A 27180-nucleotide genomic window follows, 5' to 3' on the forward strand; every position below is an offset into this window, starting at 1 on the left:
CTTTCTAATAAAGTTTCATTGCAATATCAAGTCTTTTTTTGAAGTTAATGAATTTTTTTGGTATTGGCAACAAGGTATAAAAAGCTTTGAATTTAGTTTTCAAGGCTTTAGAGACTTCAAAAAGGGGTTAAATCTTGGATGATTAGATATTTTACACCTTATTTGTTGTATATTAGGTCATGGCATTTCCAAAAATGGGTCATAATAGTCAATCAGAGAAACCATCAATGAGTTATGGTCTTCGGAAGCCGCACCACCTGAAATGGGCAAAACTTAAATTTCTTCAAAATTTCTTTTTCATTATAAAATTTGTGTGGCCTTCTTTATTGTAATAAATATAAAAAGAATTAGGCTTGCCTTAGGTTCTACGGTTAAATTTCTAGAACATTCTTGGGTAGTGGAAAATTGCCTAAATAAACAAGGCATGTAGGGTTGCCCATGGCAATTCTAGGATGTTGGTGTTGGCTTTGGCTTATAGAATATGTTAAGACAAACTACCATGTGGCTTTGCATATTTTATTTTTAAAATTTTTGAATCTATACTTTTGGATATAATAAGAAGCCAACCTTTTGTTCTTCCAACTTGTTATTATTTATCTATTTCTATTATGTATTTGTATTATTAAGGGGATTACCTTTTATTAGGATTATTACAAAAGTATCTTACATACTATAATAGCATTAATAAATAGTGAGAAAAAAAATTGAAAAGTGAGAAAAGAACTTTTGATAAAAGAGGTAAATAAAGTCATTTTATAATTTTAGCCAAACAAATGATCACATTTGGATGAATTTATTGTAGGTTTCTTTCCAAACAGTCGGAGAATAACTAGATTTGATATTCATAAAGAAGTGGACAAATATAATCAAAGACAAGGATGTTGGGATCCCTAAATTATACATTCCTAGCCCTCATACCAAAAAATATACACCATTAGACCAAAATAATTGTGTAATACCTTATAGCAGAACAATAGCCAATGGGATCATAGTGACTCATGAAAGCATTCATACAGGTTATAAAACTAGAGAAGAAAACATGATAACTGAGCTACACTTTTGAAGTGTATTATTTGGTTAACAATTTTTCATTGTCCTCAAAAGTTTGGATTTTTGGAAGAATGTATAAAATGGATAAAGGATAAAATTTCCTAGTTATTTTTCTTATAAGTTGTTAGTATCTTATTTTTGCATTTAGAAAGGAAATTTTAGGAATTTTGGATATTTTAATACAATAGTGGAGTTCATTTCTCTCCTCAATAGCTAAACTCTTTCTTGACACTTGGATTTTATCCTAGATTTTGCACCTTTAAGAAAATTGAACTAAAAATTTAGCTACTCTTATTTTGATAAATTATTAGTCAAGTAGTAGGATTTAGGATGATGCAAGCACAAGGGAAACTTTTGTTTGAACCTAATATGCATAAGCAATTATCTTAGAGTTAGATCCATCACGAATGTGGATGAATCATTTGTATGCATACTTCTTGTCAAGAAGGATGAAGCAAGAATAATTTTCTAAATACAACCTAAGGGTTTTGTATTGATTGTACAAAAGATTTGCCACAAATTAGAGAATAAATCCTTATGAAAGGGTGAATGAAACCCTAGATACAAATTTAATGCACAATATAGTTAGCACGTGCTAGTTTTTACAATCATAATTATTGAGATAACTTAACCTATTATTAGCTTAACTTGATTACATGAAACAATCCATACATTTAGCTAAGTGAATGAAGTAATCTTAGAACCTTGTTAATTGAATAAATAGATGTTGTGGTTATTATTCCAATAGGAAGTACATGCAAGTGAGGCAATAATAATGATAAATAATTACTAAATATTTTTAAATAAATGTAAGATAAATAAATATGGATAAGGATTAAATCATGAACAAAAAATGAAACAAGAGTATGCCACTTATTGACATGTTATTTTGATAAACTATCACAACAAAATAAAATAAGTAGATCACTAATATTAATTTTCTTGTTATAATTTTATTAAGTATATATTATTTGACATGTCTACTGATTAAAACTATTGTAAGTTCAAACTTAACTATTGGTGCATTGAGTTTTATAATATAAAGTTTTCAGATTTTTTGATGCTTTTATAAATTCTCTTCTTATAATAATAAATATCAATTATATTTTAAATGATAGTCTTTAACGCTAGAATTTGTGTACCTTTTGTATTTAGAAACTAACTAAAAAAATCAATATGTATATTTTTTCTAAAATATATAATTAATTTTTTAATTATTAATTTAACATTTCTTGTTTTCTAAAGCATGAAGAGAATCTTGAGGAAGTATTCTGAAATCTTTGCTGGAATTATACTTGAGGTAAATTTTCACTACATTTTTTTGGCATATTCATAAGAAATCATTTACTCTAATAGTGAATGCTTATTATCTTTACAAAGTATCATTAAAGTTATTGAGAAAAATCATTCGAAAAAATTCATATTCAATAAAAATAGAACACACAATCAAATAGTAAAATATAGAATCCATGCATATATCTATTAATATTTTCTTTAAGTGTGAGTTTCATTTATTTATGTCTACCCCTAAATAAACATGATATTGTGATGATACTATCATACGTTCTTGTTACTAGCTACAATATAGGGATCAAAATGACTCTAATTATGAACAAACTATGCTTCTATTTCAAGAAAATATTATCCCACTAATATTTGTTAGTAATATTTTCTTAAGTTATTGCATAAGATGATGATACCATTTTAAAAAAATTCTTAGAATTGGGTTGGTTATATTGGGGCTATTGATGTGTTCTTAGTCATTTTTATGTCTAGTTTTATATCTTTTTTCTATATTATTGTCTTGAAATTTAGTGTGTCAAATCTTACATGGAGCTTTTCTTTTGTAATTATCTTCTATATATTACTTTATTGAATGTTATCCTTGTTGAAAAAATGTAGCGTCGAGAGGACATTATTATCCTTTGATTGAACAAATTAATAATACCAGACTAATTGGTATTATATTTGTAAAAGAAGGTATTTTAAAAGGGAAACACTAAAAAACTCAATGAGTGGATGAAATTTATTCAATCGTGCAACTATAAGACAAATGAAATAGTTGTCTTCATTATCATAGAATGCAAATCAAGACTTCTTGATCAATGTCAAACACATATATTGAAAAATGTATATGTAAGATGAAATATTACATATATAATACAAAACAAGATAATAAAAATCACACATATATATATGTATATTGGGTAAGTGGACAAAGAAGAGGGACCAAAAAATTTACACATTCTTTTTTTCCCTCAAAAAATGCAATAAAGTGTGTGTGCAATGTAGTGCATGCATATTATGGCTTGGATTGATCAAGCCTTAGGTTTGGCAATTTAAAACATGGCATGTGTTCCCTATAATGTGTACACCCTATGTAAAGTTCCTAAATAAATATAAATATGTGAAAAAACTTATAAATAGATAAGTAACACACAATAGGATCTACCATATCCTTTTTAGCTCTAGGACCATACATAAAATGTAACATTTAAATATAAGCAATCCTTTCTTATACTTAAGTTGCATATTAAGTATATACTTTTAGGATGTTTGAGAGTAGTTTAAGATTCATAGGAGATAAGATAAATATTTTGGATTCTACATAGTTTTTAAGAAATTTTAGACTTATCTAAATTTCAAGAATTAACACATTGTCTTCCACATAATTCACATTAGACTATCGATTGTAATCTTAAGCCCTTCACTAGTAGATGATCGTTTAAGGATTATTTCACATTACATAAAAATTTAGTTTTCTAATTGACATTTGTGTTTAACCGAGAGAGAGAGAGAGAGAGAGAGAGAGGCTCCCTTGTCAATGGTAGGTGAGGAAGATGGATTTCACTTAATTACCAAGGAAAGATTTTGAACACTCATTCATATGGGTTTAAATGGATAGAATTAGATTATTTTGCCCCTTACTTTAGTAGATTATTGTGACCACTACCCTATATCTCTTGTACTGACCCCTCCATCCCAATAATTAAGTACAATAGTGTTCTAGAGAGAGAGAGAGAGAGAGAGAGAGAGAGAGAGATCACATTAATCATTGTAAGGGACATATAATCCATTAGGACCCCTTTGAATAAATTGACTATTGTAGGTTCTAGGTACTCCTAATTTATCATAAGGGGTCATAATGATACCTAAGTGGTCTAAGGAAAGAACCCATTACAACCCCTTAAGATACATTAGGGTCCCAATAAGACATATTAGAAAATATTAGTACATCTTATAACACATTAAGGGATGTAAACACATTACTATGTTCTAATGGGTCCTAATATGTCCTAATGGATTGTAATGGGGCCTAAGTGGTCCTAGGAACTCAAAAGACCCATTAAACCCCCTTTAGATCTATTAGGACTCATTAAAGCATGTTGCGACACATGAGTTCCCCTTAAAACACATTAATTTTTGTAGGACACACTTTAGGGTTCTAATGTGTCTTTATGAGCCCTCAAGTGTCCTAAGGAGTTGTAATTGATCTTTTGTGATCAAACAACCTTTCCAATCTCATTAAAACCCCTTAAGACATATTAGAACCCATTAGGACACATTAAAACCCATTAGGGCACATTAAAACTCATTAAGGCCTCTTATGTGTCCTAAGGAATACTAATTCATCATAAGGTGGCATAATGTTTCCTAAGTGGTCCTGGGACCCCTTAAGAATATGTACGACCCCTTATACAACATAAGGACACCAAAAAATATTAACTCCCATCAATACCCCTTAAAACACATTAAGATGCATATGACACATTAAATGGTTTTAGTGGTCCCTAATGGTTTATAATGTATCATAAAGGGGCATAATGGGTCCTAAGAGGTACTAAGACACCTTAGAACCCATTGCATCCCCTTAGGACACATTAGGACCTCTAAGAAACTCTTATAACACATTAATCATTGTAGGCCACACTTTAGGAGCCTAATGTGTCCTAACAAGTCCTAATGTGTCTTAATGGGACATAAGTGTTCCTAAGACTTCTTAGGATCCATTAGGATAACTAAGGGCACATCAAGACCCTTTTGGATACAATAGAACCCATAGAACCCAATAATACCCTTAGAATACATTACTAGGTGTAGGATGTACTAATTGGTTCTAATGTGTCTTAATGGTTCCTAATGTTTCCTAAAGATTTTTAATGAGACATGTCATCTTATAACCCTTTAGGATACATTATAATAGATTTGAACCCATTATGACACCGTAGAGTACATTAACCATCATAAGACAAACTAATATCTCCTAAAGTGTTAATAATGAGACCTACATGGTCCTAGGATCCAATACGATGCCTTGTAATATATTAGGATTAGTTAGGACACATTAGAAACCATTAATACCTATTAGGATACATTAAGGGGCATATCACACACTAATGGGTTTGAATGTGCCCTAAAGGTTCCTATGGTATCCTACGGGATTGTCTTAATGTGTTCTAAGGAATCCTAATGAGTCCTAGTGTGTTCTAAGGGATTTTAATAGGTCCTAAGTACTCCTAAAACCCACTACGACAGATTACAACCCCTTAGGATGCATTAGAACCCGCTAAGGCACATTAGGTTAAAAATAGGTCAAAAGAGTATATAAGGGATCCAAAAAGGTAGATAGATGTGATGAAAATATTAACTCCCTTGTGATAGGAAAATAAAGATGAATAAGTGAGTGACAAGACCAAAAGGAAGATGAAGATATGATTGAGAAGAACCAAGAAGATGAACACAACTAACTAACGTGTCCATGAAAGATAAAGAAGACTCTATCAACACTCAAGTGTAAACTTAAGCTAGAATGAACCCTAGAGTGCAAGCTAGTATGCAAAGTGCACGTGAAAGGATTATATAAGTAGTATCTTTTCTATCATTTAGCCTTATTAGGGACATTGGAAAATTATACAATCATCACTAGTATAACTACGAGGATATGAATATGATCTATATTAAATAGGTATATGGGAATCTATCCTATGCATCAAAGATGCAAAGGTCAAGATGAGGGTGCATTTAGATTCCCTAAATTTAGTATAGCAAGATTATGCTTGCATCAAGACAAAATGTCAAGATGAACATAAACATGCATTTTCAAAAAGAAGACAAGGATGTAATGTTAAAGATCCTAAGTGTTAAGTGGGTCAAGCAAGATGCTCAAGACACCTAAGATCTAACAAAGTACACCTACATATAGAAATTAAAGGGAAAATGCCCCATGCCCCCAATCTTATAGTTCATGACATCTGTGAGAGACTATTAGGGATGGAAAACTTGGTAATGCAATCATCACAAATAACACACAAAGATAATAAGCCAACAAGTCTCTATTAGTTTTTAGTTTAAGTGTGTCTTAAAGTCACATGATCGTCTTCCATAGACTTAAGTCTGCTAATGAGAAATGTCGCAACATCCTAAACTGGACAAGGGATCCAATAAGTGTTGAGAAACACTTGATGTCAAGGGGAAGTGTTGAAAAACATTGTTTGAGAGTTGCCAAAGAAACCCTAAAACACTTAAGAGACCTTGATAAGCATGGACAATATGTACCCCCTAGACATAGACAATAATGAGTTCTACGGTAGAAAAGGTAAAGAAATGTGAGATGAATGGTTTGGAGTGCAAAGCAAGATATTGATAGACATAGATGCAAAGGTCTCAAGTAGCACCTATTTCCATGTTTTCACCACTTAGAAGGGTTTTCTTTTTTCTTTTCTTTTTTAGGATCTTTAATGATTTTTTAATATTTTTGAGATATTTGATATTTTTGGTGATACATCAGAGCACCTATTACTATGTTTTCACTAAGATGATCATTTTTTAGGACCATTGAACTGCATATATATATATATATATATATATATTTCATAATCATTAAGTATGTACAAGCACTAAGCAATGGGATCACTAAGAATAGAACTTCTTCAAATGTAGTATATTGATGGGCTCAGGGAGCTATTCTACTTCAAGTGTAGAGAGTTGATAAGCACCAAAGCCAAAAGCAGTAGTAACAATGTAAGGACCCATCCACTTAGGTTCAAACTTTCCCTTCTATTATTTATTTTGTTGATTCTTCAGATTCTCTCCAAGGACTAGGTCACCAACTTGAAACTCCCTAGGATGGACTTTCTTATTGTAGCTAGTAGACATTCAAATTTGATATGCTCTCATGTGATCAAAAGAAACCTTGTGGTATTCATCCAAGAGATTAACCTCTTGTATTCTCATAGCTCTATAGTCCTCATTAGTAATCAGCCCTTCCATGCAGACTTGCAAGGAAGGAATCTGAACCTCTAATGGCAGAACAACCTCAAAAGCATAGACTAGAGAAAAATTTGTAGCCCTAGTAGGCATGTGTATGCTAGTCCTATATGCCCATAGTGCAAGATTAATCTGTAGATGTCAATCACATCCAAACTTATGTATAGTTATATGTAAGATTTTGAGCAATGTCCAATTCAAATCCTCAACTTGAACATTCCCTTGCGAGTACTATATAGAGGAACAATGCTGTTTAATCTTAAATTTCTTGCAAATTTATATGTGGTCCTTATTGTTGAATTATCCTCCATTTTTAATGACTATAGAGGAGGGAATGTCATAGCAAAATATGATGTGATTTAGGATGAAGAGAGAAACATGTTTTCCTGTAGCTATAGAAAAAGGCATAACTTCAACCCATTTAATGAAATCCTCGGTAGCTATAATATAAATTTATTTCCAGTAGAAGAACTAGGATGTATTTACCAACCATGTCAAAGGCCCATTGTTGAAAAGGCCAATGTATGATAGAAGGAATCAACTCAAGTCTAGGAGCATGAATCAAATTACCATGGAGTTGATACTCTTTGTAGAAGTACGCATACTACATGACATTAGCTTGTATAGTAGGCCAATTGTAACCAGCCCTAAGCATTTTTTGAGCTTGTGTGAAGCCATTAGAGTGAAACTTGCGAATATTGTCATGGATTTTAGATATTGCTCTTTTGGACTGATCCTTCTCTAAGAACCTAAGTAGTATTCTGTCTAGACCCTTCCTATACAAGTTACTAGAGATAGTGGTATAGTAGGAGGTAATTTGAATGAGTTGGCATTTTTCATTGTGGGTTAGACTTCCAAGAATAATTTGGTCACACAGGTAAGAATAGATAGTGGCATATAAAGATGATTCACAACCAACAACAATACAAATGACTCGATTGTCAGGGGAATCATAGGCGGGATGACATAGCTCTTCCACTAGGAATTTAAACCAAGACTCATGTTCTTGCAATTGTAAGATAGATACCAAGGTAGCCATAGCATTAACAACCTTATTTTTAGCTCAAAGATTTTGTTGAAAGGTAACAAAGGTGAAATAGTTCCTCAAAGAAACAATCAACTTCTTGTAGGGAATCAACTTGTTATCCATAGTTTGATAATCATTGTTCATTTGATTTATGATAGGTTCTGAGTCTCCATAGATATGTAGCTCATTGATTCTCCATTTAATAGCCAACTTGATCCCATTTATAAGAGGCTCATATTCTTCTACATTATTTTTGCAAGGGAATAATAACTTTTAGGAATTAGAAATAGTGTATCCATGGGGTGTAACATACAAAATACCAGCTCCAACACCATTTTGAGTATGGGATCCATTGAAGAACATCTTCCAATTCCTTTGAGTGACATACATGATAGATGAATTTGCAAAACCTATTCGCATAGGAGTACTATCTTGAAGTGGGAAATCGACAAGTTGGTATGTACTAGCTTGTCTATTTATGGCTTTATGTGCAAAGTATTCAATGTCAAATTTGGAAAGAATCATCATCCATTTAGAAATTTAACCAGTGAGTACATCTTTACTTGGGGGGTACTTAATAGAGTTAATTTTGGCAACCAATTGTGTAGTATGAACTAGCATATAGTGTCAAATCTTTTTGGATGCAAACACTATAGCAAGATAGGCCTTATCAATACTGTTGTAATTAACCTATTAAGAAACTAGAGTTATGTTGATATAATAATGAGCTTGCTTCTTTCCATGTTCATCGTGTTATGCTAGTAATGCCCTCTAAGCGAGTAGTTGTAGCTAAGATGTACAAAATTAAAGGCTTTCCTAAAATAGGAGACATGAGTATAGGAGGCTAGGCCAAATATTTCATGATTTGATTAAGGTTGTTATCACATTCTCTATTCCACACACATGTAGACCCCTTATACAATATTTTGTTGAAGGGTTGTGATCTATCATCTTAGTTGAGAAATATACCTCCTTATAGATTGAAGACGTCCTTGAAGACTTCTTAATTGACTAATACTACAAGGAGGTGGCGTTTTCATAATTGTTTGTACCTTTTTAGGATCAACCTTAATGCCCTTAGTAGATATGATGTATCCTAGCAATTTACCAAAGGTGATGCCAAAGGCACATTTCTTAGGAATGAGCCCAAGCTAAATTTGTTCCATGTGGTCCAATATCAAATTCAAACCATCAAAATGAGTATTCCTTTTCTTAGACTTAGCCAAAGTGTCATCTACAAGATATTCTATTTTTTTATGCATCATGTCATGAAAAATGTTTGTCATAGCCATTTGATATGTAGCACCAATATTTTTTAGCCAAAATGGCATGACATTCTAGCAAAAGGTACCCCATGCATAGGTGAAAGAAGTCTTCTCTTAGTCTTTAGGAGCTATCTTTGTTTGGTTATATTGCAGAACTCATCCATTAAGGAGTACATCTCATAGACCGCAGTCATTCCCACTCTCATGTCAATATTAGAGAGTAGAAAATCATCCTTAGGGAAAGCTTTATTTAGGTCTCGTAAGTCAGTGCATACACAAGGGATTTGTCATATTTTGAAATAGCTACAATATTTTAAATACATTTTGCATAGTTTATAGCTCTTAGGAATTTGACACTAAATAACTTCTATAATTTGGCTTCCACCAAGAGAGAAACATGCAGATGCATTTTACTCAATTTTTCTTAAAGACCTTGATACAAAGAGTTATAGAAAGGTGATGAATGATAAGGTCAGTGTTAAGATTGGTCATGTTTGCATAGGTCCAAGCGAGGTTTATCTTCTTTTCACAAAATAATTGAGTGAGTTGTTCCTTTTCTTCACCTAATAAAGGTTGAGCTAAGTGTATAATATTTTGATACTCTTATGTATCAAGATTAATAGGATGTATAGTCTCAATCAATACTGATGATCTATGTTTAAAATAGTTGGGTAGACTACCGAGTACCTCATCGTTAGGTACCTCCAAGACATTTTCACCTTTGGATACATTTGGGTTTTTACTATTTTTAGGCTCTAACGCTACCACAAAGTGTTTTTTGCCATCAGAGTGCCTCTTTTTCATATTGTTTTATTTATTTTGTGACTAATGTACTTGATTTTTTTTTGTCATGTTGATAGTTGGTTCACTGGTGGAATAGACTACAAGGTCAATGGAACTAAGGTAGCAAGAAATCTGAAAGTCATTTTGAAAGGATAGTATCTCAGGTGGTTGACTTTGTATAAACCAATCAAGGAGATTGGGGTGCATGAGTGATAGCAAGGTGAAGGATTTTAGGATGTTAAAGCGAAGGGAATCGTCTCCAATAACTAGAGAGTTATAATCTATAAGGAATTCTTCAAAAGTACCTACATGTAATGTATCTAAAGCCTTCTTAGCAATATGTGAGATATTAAGAACTTGGAACACCACATCCTTCTCAGTAGGAGGTCAACCTGAATGGGTAGCACATTAGACTTTTGGAAGAGTGCTCAACTTTATCATAGGCCTTGATAGTAATCTTCCACCTAGGGTTAATAGAAAACTCAGAGAGACCCAATTGTTGAACAACATTGAAGGAAATGATATTTATCCATGCACTATTGTCTATCAGCATATGTCTGACTTGGGTACGATAGATTTGAACCTCAATATGGAGTGCAAGGTTATTTGGATGGCTAAGCACTTTTTTATCTTCTTCATAAAATGTTAGGTATTCTAGAGTAGAGATGTGGTTTACCATAGCTTGGAACTTATCTGCATCAATGTTAGTACGAACACTAGTTGTACGTATTACTTTCTCTAAGATCTCCTTATGAAAAGGGGATATTTCTATCAACTCAAAGATGGAAATTTGCATAAGGGTATGTTGTAATCGATCCACAAGGTCATAAGTGGACTAGAAGTAGTGGTGGTAGATTTTTTCTTGGACAAGGAAGACCCCACTTGTTTAGCATGAGTTTGGTTGGAAGTAATAGCAACTTTAAGGACAACCTTGGTTTGGCTCTTAGTAATGACATTTAATCTTTCACCATCAGAAGAAGAGGTGAGAGTAGCGACTCTCAAGACAACCTTAGGCCTTTCATCATCCATCTCATAGTTGGGCTCCTCATCATGAAAATGCTCTCATCAACAAGTTCAAGCATGTGAATAACATTATCAGTGGTTGTGTAGGTATAATTGATCTTAGCATTGTGGTTTTTCTTTTTTCCATTTGATGTCTCCCCTTGTTCATACTTTGGGAGAGGCTCATTGAAATCCTTATGATAAATTTTTTTAACTATCCCGTCCACACAAACCTTTCCTTCCTCAATAAGATCTCGTATATGTATTTAAGCTTGAGACAGTAATAAGTATTGTGACCTTTATTCCTATGACAGTTGTAGTAGTAATCCTCTCTCCACCAAGGAGGTATAACAACAGTATCATAAAAATCTTGAATTTTTTGGCAGCGTAATGATCTTATTAGCAAGCAATGTTTTTAGGATTACCTCATAGGAATCAACCAAGGGAGTCTTATAGTGCTTATGCTTAGATGGTTGTGTAAACTTAGGCTTGTTGGAATCATTGGTCTTTTTATCCTCTTGTTGTTTTGTAGCTAGATTAGCATTAGCCAAGTTGAAGATGGGCTCTTTGGTATTAGGGGCATCAACTACCCCATCATTAACATCATACTTGTTTTTATTCCAAGGTTCAGGACTATCTCCTTGTTCAAGACTATCTCCCCCTTCTTAAAAACAATATCCTCTATATGATACACACTCTCAATCATGTCATTAAAAGTGAGAAACACTTGTTTTCTAAGATTATAATGTATCTTTGGTACAAAAGTGTTAAAAAAAGATGTCAATCTTTCATTTTTAAGAATTAGTCGGGGGTATCTAGCATGCAATTTTCTCTATCTTTGCAAATAAGTGGCAAAAGGTTCTTCTTGTTTTTTTATTGATGTTGCATAAATCCAACATAGTAATGGATGTTGTATATTGTAAGAATAATGTTCTATGAAACTTTTCCCAAGCTCATCAAAGAATTTAAAAGGTGGGGTAATCTTTGTGAACCACTCCATGACTTGCCCATTCAAACTCCTTGGAAAGAGTCTCATGAGGTATGTGTCATCATGCATGAAATCCATACTAAGAGCATAGAATTACCTAATGTGATCATGTGGATCCCCATTGCCATTGAATTTATCATATTTAGAGATCTTGACATCTTGTGGAAAAGGCATCATATAGAGACTTTTGTCAAAAGGGAGTGCACATATATATTCAATGAGTGAGGACTTAGGTTTTTCCTTTTCTCTTTCCATGCATGAAAATTCATTTTGTAAGTCTTGGAATTGTTTCCTCAAGATCTTATTTTCAGTAGGTTCTCTCTTTTGACCCATCCTTTGAACATCAATGTCATGGGGAAACTTCTATCCTCTAGAAGTCAAGTATGTAAAATCTTCATCCCCATTTTTCTCTAAAACCTTAACTAGAAGCCTTTGAAGGTAATTGTATTGTTGAAATCTTAGGAGGTTATCACTAATAATCTTATTATCTACCTCACTCCCACATTGTAAAGGTTTTCCATGACGGAGCCTTTTAAGGTAAACATATTGTTGAAATCTTAGGAGGTTGTCACTAGTAATCTAATTATGTACCTCACTCCCATGTTGTAAAGGTTGTCCATGATGGGAATGTCTAGGTGGAGACATTGGCCTCAAGATGAGACCTTGGAATCCAAGGAGGGGTGTCATTGTCATTGTTCCCAAAGTTCACAAAATGATTGCTATAAGTGACATTAGAATTTTGGTATCCAAAGGTATTAGAGTGATGATTTCCAAAGCCATGAGCATTATTTTCCTCAAATATATGAGCATTCATCCTAGTGGCTACTTGTCTTTTTTTTCAAGTCTTTCTTGTTCTAGTCTTGCTTGTTCATCTCAATAGGATTTCTTCTCTCTTTCTATTTGGTCATGTGTAATTGTAAAGAATCTATCTAAGTGTCAATTTCTCTCTTCTTGATTCATGGTGAAAGACACATTATTTTTAGCCCTAAAAGTATCAAGTGGTGTATCAAAGGAACTACCAAAAAGGCTAAGAGGAAAGTACCAAGCAATTGATTTGTCTTCCTCTATTTTGTCAAAGATAGGTTTAGCCTCAAAATGTTTCTTATGTGGATGCCTTGTTTGAGAGTGTAGTTGTTCAAAGTTAAAAGAAAAATGACTTCCTTGACTAAGTTGGAGCCTAGTTTCAACTGGCATGTTAGGGGTATTTTTTAGATTAGAAGGATAACACAAAGCACTTGGAGTCCAAACTTAGAAAATCAAGATGTTCACTTGTCAAAGAAAGGTAGCAAATAAGAGTAACTTATCAATCAAAGTTTTTAAGTAGCATACGGAACCGGTGACTTGAGTGAAGAACTAGGCAAGAAGCCAAATAGCCATGTAAATAGAGAAGGTCAAAATAAAAAGTGAACAATCCCTCAAGTCAAGTATGTAACCAAGGAGCCAAGTGATCAAGTGTAGACTTTTCTAAATCAGCCAAGAATGTAGTCAAAGTCAAATTAAGCAAGCACAAGGATTAGGCAAAAGATCTTAGATAGTAGGACAACCAGGAATTTTGCACTACAATTTGCAAGAAGCAATATAATAGTTTTGGGCCATACAACAATTTCTGAATGATAGTATGATAAAGTCTAGTATAGCAATATGATAGAGTCTAGTATAGCAGTATGACCAAATTTGTATGACATAATGATACTTTATAGAACCTAGAAGTATCATATGATTTTTTTGAGATAGGTAGTATGACAATTGACTACCAGAGATAGTTTTCATAACTTTTATGCCTAAAAGACCTATTTTTCACAAAGGTTTTTGTTCAATTTGTGTAATGTGACTATCATAGCAAAGTTTGTTTTAGTTTTTGACAGCAAGGTAGCAATTTTGAAAGTAATTATGATATAAACATGTCTTCAAGCAATTGGACAAGGGACAAAGCAACCTTACCAATACAAACACTTGGAAACTTTTGAAAGCAAAAAGCCTTGTGAAACTATTGGTTGTGTATGTTAAAATGATTCCTACAGGTCTAACACATTTGAAGACAAATTGAAACAATATCTACCTAAAAGACATGTCTCATTACTCAATACCTTGGCCCATAACTTGATACTCCCTCATCTCATACAAAGTGGTTGTCCATAAATAGATATTGGCTTCGTCATAGATGGGTTACCCACATCTAAAGGAACATATATGGTGATTCAAATCATGGGGTGATCCAGGTAGTCCACTAGGAGCAACCCTTGCATCAAGATATGGAGCACAAAAATAGGGTGGCCTCTATTTTATATGGTGTCTAGTAATGGTTCAATTCATAACACTCCTCTTACACCCAATATGGGAAAGAGTCCTCATGACCACAAGAGTACCTTATGCATACCCACCTAGTGATTTCCTCATGGTCCCAATCCCACAAGTAATCTCACCAAGTGAAGTTAAGTGTTATGCCTACCAAGGTTTTTGTCTTTTCAAAGAGGTTTTGATTATAGTGGGTCGAGATAGCTAGGTTTTTCTTATTCCCACTTCCAGTCATTCCTATTGGTAACTTTCGACCAATAGGAGGCCATCTAAAGGTAAAATCTCACTAGTGAGATTAAAAAAAATGGATCCACACTATGGAGATTGTGATTTCTAATTCACCAAGTAGGTGAAGAGAATACTCTCCTATTCTGCAATGCTTCCCCCAAAAATGCCAATCAGGTTAATTAAGGCCACTAAAGAGTGGAATATGCCACCCACTTTCTTGAACCAGTGATGAGTCAAAATTTTTTATTCACCAAGAAGGTGAAGAGCATACTCTCCTATCAACAATGGAACCTTACTAATGGGTTTTATGTGCCTATAAAAATAAATACAACTAGTATATGTCGTACTTGAAATGGATTGGAGACACTAAAAAAAACAAATTATTTTTGCTTGGGTAGCCCTGCAACAAAGTTAGTAGCCCTTTTTTTCTATTTTTCTTAACAAGACAAGTAAGCAAGATAGGCACCTACAAATTAGAAAGGGTTAAGGCATCAAAATAATCAATTAAATCTGAAAGAAACCCTATAAAATCATTGTTAAGACTAGTTGGAAAGCCAACGGGCCAAAATATGAAAGCCAAATTGAGAAAATAAAATAAACATAATGATATTATTGGGTGACCTAGTATCATACAATACTTCTCAATATGTTGGGGTGATACTGCTTCCCAACATGATACTTTGTACCAATATAGAATGATACTTTTCAAACAACAATATGAAAAAATATAGAGTACCAATATGATAGTGAAATTGGTCATGTATTGTATCCCAGTCCACAAACTATCGTACGATCATAGAGAAAGTATTGTACAATAATTCTGCCAGTAAAAATAGAATTCAACTTGCAAGTGTAAAAAGTGACAAAAATAAGCAAAAAAGGAGCTAAGAAATGATGTCCAACCCTACAGTGGGTGCCAAAAATGTATACCAAAAATAGGGTACACTATTATAAACTAATGCTTGAGGGAAGCCATGGAAAAGGGAGTCTCAAGAAGTGGCTTATAGCTTCCTATCTATGACGTGCAAGAGTATTGAGATGGTGGATCTCAAATGAACGTAGCTAAAGTAACCCTTGCAAGGTGCACCTAGTAACCCTTCCAAGGTGAACCAAAGAATGGAAGATTCAAAGAGTAAAGGAAAAAATGCCAAAATCCAAGAAACAATGAGGTGCAATGCAAACTCAAGCTATTCTAAATGAAATGCAAGCTAACAAAGAGAGTTACAAGAGCCACCTAGTTAAGCTATGTGACCTAAGCTAGAGCATATAGGAAATCTAAGCTAATGCAAGTATGAAGATGCAAGAAAAATGAAGAATAAGCTAAGAGTACAATAATGCTATAAGAAAATTGATAGCATAACATTAGTATAAACTAGAATAGAATAGAGAGTGAGGAGAGAGCCTCCCTTTTAAAGAAAAATGGATGGTAGAGATTAAGAGGCGAAATCAAGGGTGGAGAATGAGCCTTGAGTGATCCATGTGACTGGTTAGCTTAATACCTTAGTAATGAAGGATTGGACATCCTCCCACAATTATTCTATGGTCAGACAACATCATGTGTTTTACTTAAAATAGTATACTGACTTCATTTAATTTATCAATTTGACAGCATAAACTTGAAATGGTAACTACAAAGTATATGCTCTAATTCTTCTTTAAGTCGTTACAACTAAAGCAAAGGCAATTCTTGAAAGAAACCTGTGCTAGAAAATGAAATGACAACTTAACTTAAAGATTAAGATAATGTTACAAATGGTAAACCTATCTATGGACCTATGCTGCAGGAATAGTTCACTGATTCTTTTATCAATGGATGCAGGAGAAACATAGTTCTACCTTACTTAGAAACAACAAGGAAATGGAATCTATTATAATAGACTAGTTCACTCACCAAGTGGACCCCCTTGGATGAGTGAACAGAAAACACAATCAAGTCAAGAGATATAAACTTGAACTGTGCATTCTATTCATTCATGGTGAAAGATTACACTTGATTAAAACTAGTATCAAACTTTGCTACTATGAAAATAAACTCACTCTATTCTTCTTTTGACTACACTCAAAGCTATAATAGTCATTATTTTTAAAATGAAACTACAACTACTTCATAAATCTAAGATCACTTCATTAATGAGGATCAATTAGAGACTCATAAAGTTTGAAATAGAAACAACATTAACCACAAATAAATCCTCCAAGAATATAGCAAGTTGCAGAAGACACATTCATGCACTACAAAAACAGAAAGCAATAAATGATTTTCCTCTCTTACAAAGGTCTAGCAATCCAATTGCCTTTGATTTCTTTAGCGCTGAAATATTGATCTTGGAATATCCATGACAAATGCCTACAAAACAATCAATACACACAGAACCTCTACATATATATATTTATTCTCATCATCAATATTAGAAAAAAAGGTGTAAAGTTCAAATTGCCACTCTTGCAAATCCTGTGGCTACAGAAGGAAAACTGCCCAAAACATAGCATAGATGGGGAAACATTTATTAGCATGTTATACTACTTCATTATACCATTTTTGTCCATGGATTTAAGAAAAAAAAAATATATATATATATATATATATATATATATATATATATATATATATATATATATATATATATATATATATATATATATATATATATATATATATATATATATATATATATATATATATATATAACCATAAGTTCATATAAGTTCATATGCTTGAAACCACAAAGTCATAATTGTTTGCAAGATAATTTTTTGAAAGTAAGATAAAAGGAACTTAGAAAGATGGCCTTTTGGAGGCCCATCATTCCCCCCAATTGATATATTGCTAGTACCTAGCAACCATGAAATTTTTGATTCTGGCTTGAACTCTCCAATCACTAGTTGTCCTCTCCCTTGGCTCATTCTTAACATTATCAATGTATCCATAATTTTCCCTAAGATTTCTCCATCATCAAACTTCTATTGAAATATCATGATCCTCTGCATTGTCATTCACTATTAGTAATGGTTGTAGGAGAATGGGAGGTTGATACCTTAATAGTATTGTCTCGAACTCCTTCCCAAATTGATATACCATAGAATTCTAACAGTAGCAAGAATTAAATTTTGAAGTGAGTGGGGTTCCCTTATCTTTAGGTCATGTGGCATCCGTGTCCACCTTTATCTTGAAGCAACAATTGTTGTATCAACATCATAAGATGAATGCTTCCAATCTACAAAGGCTTGTTCTCTTATTGGGTATAATTTATTAGCTTCCAATCTAGGAATGTCCACTAAGAGTTTTGAACTTCTAGTCTCATGAGTAGAGGAATTGCCATTTTATTTTCCATGTATGGTGCAGCTTGATGTTCCCTACTTATCTCATTCTGTATCCAAGACATTAATGCTCTCAATTTCACATCTCCTATATAAAGGAGTGAGTTCCACTCTATATCATTAGGCACTACCAAGTTATGCCGATATAATTCACACAAAAATTCTTCAAAGACATTGGAACAAACTGGAATGCATCATAAAACTCATGAGGAGTTGAAATGGAGGGATTAAGTCCTTCCACAATTCTTGTCAATCTTGAAATTTACAAGTTTTTCTTTGAGAAATAATGCATACACCAGTGATGGTAATTTGCATTCCATAAGTTTAGGAATCAACCCTATGATTTGTTTAATCCTCCTCTTTAAAATTACAGTTTTTATTGAGCTTTGCTTCAATTGATGGCTTTGTTCATTAATAAAATGTTTCAATCTTTCTATTTCCAACTTCCATTGTGCTCTTCCCCACAACATTTGATGAAATAAATTGATCCTAGCAGATAGGGGTGTAGACAAATTAGGTGGTGCTAATGGTTCTTGATTGAGAATGTCTATCCATTCAAATTTTGGACAATGAACTTTGTTGGAACTTTGTGACATGACACAATCTCCTTTTCTTACAAAAAGTGTTGTCACCACATTCTATTCCTTACTGGACTCAGTTTCTACTTTAGCTAGTGTTTCTAGTCCATCCTAGTTAATCTTTTCTATCACTTTTTCAACAATTTCTTGTCTGAATTTTGAGTAGTCCTTAGAAGGAAGGTCTTCGGAATTCTCACAAGTGTCCTGCATAATAAAATTTTCTTCAAACTCCTTAGATGCTTTAGGCTCTTCATAATCCTTATCACTATCAACAAGTACATAGTTAACACTAAGGTCAACTTTGGGTTACAGACTCTAATTATTGCACTCATTATCGCTAGCTATGTTTTGTTGAAATTTTCCCATCGAAGAGGAATCCTTCACAAGCTTAGAAGACTCTAGGTTAACTACTAGAAGAGAAGCTTCAATAACCCTATTTCCTTCATAAAGCCTCACACTTTTTCTTGTAGGGGTGTAGACAGGCATGGAGAATTCTTTTTTTTCCTCTTTCTTGTAGTCATTTCTACTTTAGCTACTTTAGGAGGTTTTTCTAAAGCTTACTCCGCTTGTGAGTGCAGGGTTTCATTAATATTACTTTCACTATCAGGCTGTTGTTCTAATTTTTTCTCTTTCCATTCCACAACTTTACCCCTACCTTCCCTAATGGTGTCTTTTCAAAAAAATGGGACCTTGGGGGCAATAGAAGCTTCTCTATTTTTACTTTTCATCTTGCTAGAAATGGAGGAATCAACTTTGTAAATCCTCTTCCTAGTTGGTCTAGAAGTGGAGGGAGAGGCTTCAAGAACATTTTCTATCCTTGGAATAACCTTGCAAAAACCAATGGATGTTCTTTCCCTTTTTCCAACACCCTGGTCTCTAGCGCTGACCAATCTATGTTCTACCTCATTTAATTGCAAAAACTCTTCCCATGTCCCAATTGATTGTTTTTTTAATTCCCTTTACATAATTAATTTTATAAAACAATGATGGAAGACAGACTGATCCTTTCCTGATTGTACTAAAGAAGCTTGCTTCTTCACAATATTAAAAAGGAAATTGAGAAGATTTACCCATCTATAGCCATGCTATAGATGAGCCAAAATCTTAAAATAAAGGGTATGCAGGTACTTGTAACGACCTTCACAAGCGAAGTACTAAATGATAAATATTGTTGGCTAGATAAACTCCAAGGGAAAAGATGATCTAAAAGTACCTTGCTTCTTTTTTGTGTCCATTGGAGGGTCAGGATGAAAATTGAATTGTCTCCTAGTTGTAAGTAAATCAAAATCCTTTACCCGATTTTTTCCTTTCTAGGGTAACCCGGTGACTTTAGCCACCACATCTTCTATAAATTCAATTTTTAGCCCCTTGACCATTGCAAAGCCATCCTTCAAGATTCTAAGAAATTGAAGAGCAACGTCTTCATCGAACCCCTTAAGACTGAGGTAGTAATCTAACTATCCTCTTCTCCTAAACATCTCACAACTGGTCGCTTCACCTAGCAAAACCCTATGATCAACCGGCTAATATCTCTGAAGATCTCCACCCATTCTTATGAACAATAGAATCATGGTGTTCTCAAAACTCAACAATGGTGAATTAACAAAATTTGCAATGTTACAACACCAAATGGTACAGATAGAAAAAAATGGCATACAATGACTACATGCTTCTTGAAAGTAAATATTTTTAATGAACAAAATCTCATGATATATTTCATTGCATCAAGTCTCATAATATTTCACTCGTGTATAGGCCTACCACCCTGAACACATTGCTAATATATTATTAAAAGTTAAGCTTCAATTTTTAATGTCCTTAATTTCCTTAATAATGTAATCATGGAAGGACAAGTCATCAAACATATGACGACAATCATCTTAGAGGACAAAAACTTTAAAGTTTAGATGTGATTTGAACATTTGAAAAATGAATATTCCCCGCCCCCCAACTAACTAAGGGCACGGGTCCCACCAGGCCAAGATATGCAAGAGTAATAAATTTAAAAAACATGAATTTCTAATAAAGATTGAATACAATAAAGTATATGCAAAGTTATGTGGAATGAACCTGGCGACTGTTGCAGGAAAAGTGTTCTGAAAAAGATCACCTGAATTGATGGAGTGATGGGATGGAATGGAAAGATGGTGAAGAGAGAGGGTGAGGTGGAGTGTATGGTGGAGAAATTACTTTCAAGAAGAAAGTGTTTATTGTAAAAATCTTGAATGGAATCTAAAATTAGTAGAAGTCTAGGTAGAAGAACCAGACTCTTCAGCTGTAGAAATGAGTAGATCTTCCTTGTGTCGAAACTGCTGCAAGAACTCCAAGTGTGACTAACCAGTTTGTTGTAAAGCTTGAGACAAATTCCATTGACAAGTAACTTGAATCAAATAGGATCAATAGTAAACAACTGGACTGCTCCATTTGAAAATACAACAACAATTTCATATGGTCCAAACCAAGGAGTTTGAAACTTTCCTAGATTGTATTGATGATTGGAATCATAAAGAAGTGTCCAATCTCCCACAACAAACATTTTATCTTTGATAAACTTATCATACCATTTTTTTGTTGATGTTGGATGAGTTTTGTGTTATTTAACATAGATTTGTGTCATTCATGAATGCCTTTTAAACTCAAAATTTAGTATTGTTGTGCAATAATAAGTTCCATACCAAGCTCCAACACAGTCCTCAATGTCTTATACTCAAACATTATAGCTGATCTATCATAGACTAGCTCAAAAGGAGTGAAACTTGTTGTAGATTTTTAGGTGGTTCTATAAGCCCAAAGAGCTTCAGGAAGGTGTGTGGCCCAATCCTTCCTATGGAGTGCTACTATTTTGGTGAGAATAGCTTCAAGCTCCCACTTAGTAACTTCTACATGGACATTAGCTTGTGGATGGTAAGGTGATGATTTACAATGTTGAATAGTATATTCCTCTATGATAGTAGCTATCATATTAGATGCAAATTGAGCTCCTTGATCATATATTAACTCCCTAGGGACACCAAACTATGTAAAGATGAATTCATACAAGAACTTGGAAACATTGTTATCCCTTGGATGTTTCATGGCTTTGGGCTCTACCCACTTAGTTACACAATCAGTGCAAACTAAAATATAGGATTTTCCTTGTGAATAGGGCTCAATAGGACCTACAAAGTTAGTCCCCCCATTTATCAAAGGGTGCAACAACAACCTAAGGCTGCAGGGGAATTTCATCGAATTTAGTGGGTCTCCCCATGCGTTGACACTTATCACATTTCTTTGTGTATCTAGCTGCATCCTTGAGTAAACTTCGCCAATAGTACCTAGTTGTCAATATTTTAAATGTTGTATGCTTCACTACAAAATGACCTCCATGGAGCTCATCATGGAATGCCCTCAAGATATCATATGTTTCATCCTCCCTTATGCACCGACACATTACTTGATAAGGATTAGTATAAAACATAAATCAAAGAATAGTTAAAGCTCTTTTCAGCTAATAACTTCCTTTCTTTAGTAGAGAAGTGAACTGACATCTTTCCTGTGGTTAGGTAATTCACAATATCTGCATACCATGGATTTTGTGCTGACAATAGAAAGAGATTTTTTTTGGAAAACTATGATCTATGGTTGCAAATCATTAGGGACATGGAACCAAGAGAGAAAGTCAACTACCACATTGGCCTTCTCAGGTTTATCTAATATTGTGATATCAAATTCCTACATAAGTAGCAACCAGCAAGCCAATCTTCCTAATATTGCATGCTTATTCATCAGATACTTTACAGAAAAGTGGGCAGTATGAACAAATATTTCATATCTAGTAATATAGTGCCTAAACCTATTCAATGCATAGATAACTACATGTAGCTTTTTTTTTAGTGACTGTGTAGTTAAACTATGCACCTTGCAAATTCTTACTAATGAAACAAATAGCATGTTCAACTAAGTCTACCTTCTGACCTAGCACTGCACCTATAGCATAGTCTGAGGCATCTGTATGAATGTGAAAAGATAGTCCCCAATTAGGCCCTCTCAAAAATAGTGTTATGGTGAGAACTTCTTTAAGCTATAGGAAAGATGTAGCACACTCAAAGTCCCAGGATAATTTAGATTCCTTTTTTAACAAGTTATAAAGGGGTGCTACAAGTTTACTAAAATTCTTGATGAATCTTCTATAATACTCAGCATGTCCAAGGAAACTACGCACATCCTTATGCTTCTTTGGTGTAAGCAAGATACTAATAACCTCAATCTTTGTTGGATCTACTTGGATGCCTTGTGATGAAATGAAATAACCTAGTACCGCTCCTTCCATCATCATAAAACATATTTCACTATTTAGGGAAGGTTATAGTCTTGGCATCTCTTGAGTACCTTCTCTAAGTTTTTTTTTGCTTTCTCAAAAGTAGTCCCATAAACAATAAAAGCATCCATGTAGATCTTGATACAGTTAGTAGATATATCAAAAAAGATACTTATGATAGCTTGTTGGGATGTGGTTGGGGCATTGCACAAGCCAAAAGGTAAAACTAAGTAGGCAAACATTCCCCATGGGCATGTGAAGGTTGTTTTTTCTTGGTCATCTGGAGCTATTTGTATCTAATTGTAACCACTAAAACCATTCAAAAAATAAAAATGTTTCTTTCCCACTAGCTTGTCAAGGACTTGATCTATAAATAGCAAGGGAAAATGGTCCTTTTTAGCAGCTAAATTGAGCTCCTTGTAATCTACAAAAACTCTTTATTTTCCTCCTTCCTTTGGTACTATAACAAGGGGTAAGACCCATTGACTATCAAAGATAGGGTAGATAAGACCAATACATAATAGTTTTTGGATCTCATTTTTAACTATATCCCTCAAAATAGGGTTAACTCTCCTCTGAGGCTATCAGAGAGGTTTGAAGTTAGGACTAATGTATATCTTATGAGTGCAGAGCATAGGAACTAATCCTTTCATGTTGATGTAGTCCCAAGAAAATTCTTTTTGATTTTCCTATAGTAGTTGCAACATAAATTTCTGATGAGAAGGTGGTAATTCATTGTTTACATTCAACTCTCTTCCTAGATCAACTTCATCTTAATAACTTTATCTGTCAGGAATAATTGGGCAACAGGAGAAGAATCCACCTCATGAGGTAATAATGAGTGAAGGAATTAGGAAGCTTCTAAATGCTAAGGGGTATGTGCAGGATCATGGTCAACCAAACTATGACCTTAAGTGGCAGTGAAAAGCCAACAGATCAGGGCTATGTCAACTTGGCACAGAATTTTGGGCTTTAAATCAAAAAGTTGTAAGAAAATAATCTATAGGAAATTAAATGTAGTTTCTAAACTACTAGGCCTTATTTGGAGAAAAAAATATTTGATTGGTCAAAAGTTTGGATTTTAATGCAGTACTACAAAAATTTCAGGGCCAAAATAAAAAGTAGGTGTATGTCTAACCACCTTAATCAAAATCAAATGATAATATTTTTAAATATAATTATAGATATAAAAAGTAGACTCATGCTTGAATGTGATGCAAATTTTTGGGTTTTTTTATTCCAAATAAATAATTAAATGTGAATTTTCTACTAAAACATTTTTAGGAAAAAAACTCCCATGTCTGACCACCTTAACTAGTTGAAAACTTTACCAAATTATTATTTTTTCCTTATTTTAGGCGAAGCATAGAATGTGATGCAACTTTTGGATTTAAAAAATGTTATACCATTTGGAGGTTATAGCTATTTTTCAATCAATATGTTACTTAGCACTTTTTAATCATCTTCATTGAAAATTAACTAATAAATACTTATCAAACTCATAATTTGATAGGAATTATATTGATGGAATCTCGAGAGTGTTATAAAAAAACCCATTTTGTTTCATTCAATTTTGATGAAAATAACATTGTCAGATGGCTACTGGAAGTCTGAGTGTAAGTGAAACCCTTCCCAAACATATTTTTTGGGTTGACCAAATAGGCTTGGTAAATACCGAGCCTAATTGGATACCTGAAGTCAAATTAGGTATCTGATTATCCTTGATGCGAAATTGGGTATCCGATTACTACGAATTTTCAATTGGGAATTTTGGAAGGAAATTTGAGAGGAAAGCTTTAGAGGGAAACTTTAGAGAGTTTTAGAGGGAAATTTACTTTTGAGAGGTGTGGGCATTAATATTATTATTACATATGATTATGATTATTATTAAATATAACATAGTTATAAATATTATTATTATAACTAAATATAATATAGTAATATATATGATTATTATTGGTATATAACATAATAATATATTATTATTATATTAAAATATACAGTACTGTATAATTATTAACTATAATATTGTCATGAAATGTGTCAAGAGGGGTCATAGGTTAACCTATGACACCTCTCGACACATTAGAACCAACCAAATAGGGTCATATGTTGTCATGAAATGCATTGATAAAGGTCATAGGTTAACCTATGACCTCTTTCGATGCATTGGAACCAACCAGATGCATCCTTAGGGGCCCTAGGACCCCTAGGGACATACATTATTATGAAATGTGTCGATAGGGGTCATAGGTTAACCTATCACCCCTCTCGACACATTGAAACTAAACAAATGCGTCCGTAGGGGCCCTAAGACTCCTATGGACATATGTTGTCATGAAATGCATCAATAGAGGTCTTAGGGTAACCTATAACCCCTCTCGATGCCTTGTAACCAACCAAATGCATCCCTAGGGGTCGTAGGGCTCTTAGGGACATATGTTGTCATGAAATATGTCAATATGGGTCATAGGTTAACCTATGACCCCTCTCGGTGCATTGGAACAAACCAAATGTGTCCCTAGGAGTCCTAGGGGCCTAGCGACATACGTTGTCATGAAATGCATCAATAGGGGTCATAGGTTAACCTATGACCCCTCTGGATGCATTAAAACCAACCAAATGCATCCCTTGGGGACCTAGGACCCCTAGGGACATACATTGTTATGAAATGCATCGATAAACGCATTAGAACCAACCAAATGCATCCCTAGGGGACCTAGGACCCCTGGGGACATACATTGTCATGAAATGCATTGAGAGGGGTCATAGGTTAACCTATGACCCATGTCGACACATTAGAACCAACCAAATGCGTCCGTAGGGGTCTTAGGGCCCCTAAGGACATACGTTGTCATGAAATGCATCGATAGGAGTCATAGGTTAACCTATGACACCTCTTGATTCATTTGAACCAACCAAATGTATCCCTAGGGGTCATAGGGCCCTTAGGTACATATGTTGTCATAAAAAGTGTTGATAGGGCTCATAGGTAAATTTATGACCCCTCCCGATGCATTGAAACCAACCAAACATGTCCCTAGGAGGCCTAGGACCCCTAGGGACATACATTGTCATGAAATACGTTGAGAGGGGTAATAGGTTAACCTATGACCCCTTTCAATGCATTAGAACCAACCAAATGCATCCCTTGCGGTCCTAGGGCCCCTTGAGACATACGTTGTCTTGAAATGCATTATCAATGCATTAGAACCAACCAAATGTGTCCCTAGGGGTCATAGGGCCCCTAGGGACATATGTCATTAAATGTGTTGATAGGGGTCATTGGTTAACCTATAACCCCTCTCGATGCATTGGAACCAACCAAATGCATCCCTAGGGGTGCTAGCACCCCTAAGGACATACGTTGTCATGAAATGCATCGATAGGGGTCATAGGTTAACCTTTCACCACTCTCGATGCATTGGAACCAACTAATTGTGTCCCAAGGGGGCCTACGACCCCTAGGGACATACATTGTCATGAAATGAGTCGATAGAGGTCATAGGTTAACCTATGACACCTATCGATGCATTGGAACCAACCAAATGTATCCCTAGGACCCCTAGGGACATACGTTGTCACAAAATGCATCGATTTATCTATGACCCCTCTCGATGCATTCAAACCAACCAAATGCATCCCTAGGGGTCATAGGGCCCCTACAGACATACGTTGTCATGAAATGCATTGATAGGGGTCATAGGTTAACTTATGACCCCTCTTGACACATTGGAACCAACCAAATGCATGCCTAGGGGTCCTAAGGCTCCTAGTGATATACATTGTCATGAAATATGTCAATAGGGGTCATAGGTTAACTTATGACCCCTCTCAACACATTGGAACAAACAAAATGTGTCTATAGGGGTCATAGGGCCTTTAGGGACATACATTGTCATGAAATGCATCCCTCTTGATGTATTGGAACCAACCAAATGCATACCTAGAGGCCCTAGGACCCATAGGGGCATACGTTGTCATGAAATGCATCGATAGGGGTCATAGGTCTCGATGCATTGGAACTAACCAAATGCATCCCTAGGATCATAGGGCCCCTAGGGACATACATTGTCATGAAA

The 27180-nt window shown here is 34.3% G+C and overlaps 1 protein-coding gene across 1 annotated transcript in view; it reads left to right on the top strand.

The window, feature by feature from the left end:
* LOC149533983 (MADS-box transcription factor 22-like) overlaps positions 1 to 27180 on the top strand; it is a 166067-nt gene that overhangs the window by 12098 nt on the left and 126789 nt on the right. The window contains exon 3 of the mRNA XM_089805002.1: positions 2296 to 2350. Coding sequence (XP_089661128.1) covers positions 2296 to 2350 — 55 coding nt within the window. The remainder of the gene's footprint in view (positions 1 to 2295; positions 2351 to 27180) is intronic.

The sequence above is a fragment of the Cupressus sempervirens genome, chromosome 10 (genome assembly GCF_028749045.1).
Source record: "Cupressus sempervirens isolate cs-2001-9-10 chromosome 10, ASM2874904v1, whole genome shotgun sequence".
NCBI classification, from domain to species: Eukaryota; Viridiplantae; Streptophyta; class Pinopsida; order Cupressales; family Cupressaceae; genus Cupressus; species Cupressus sempervirens.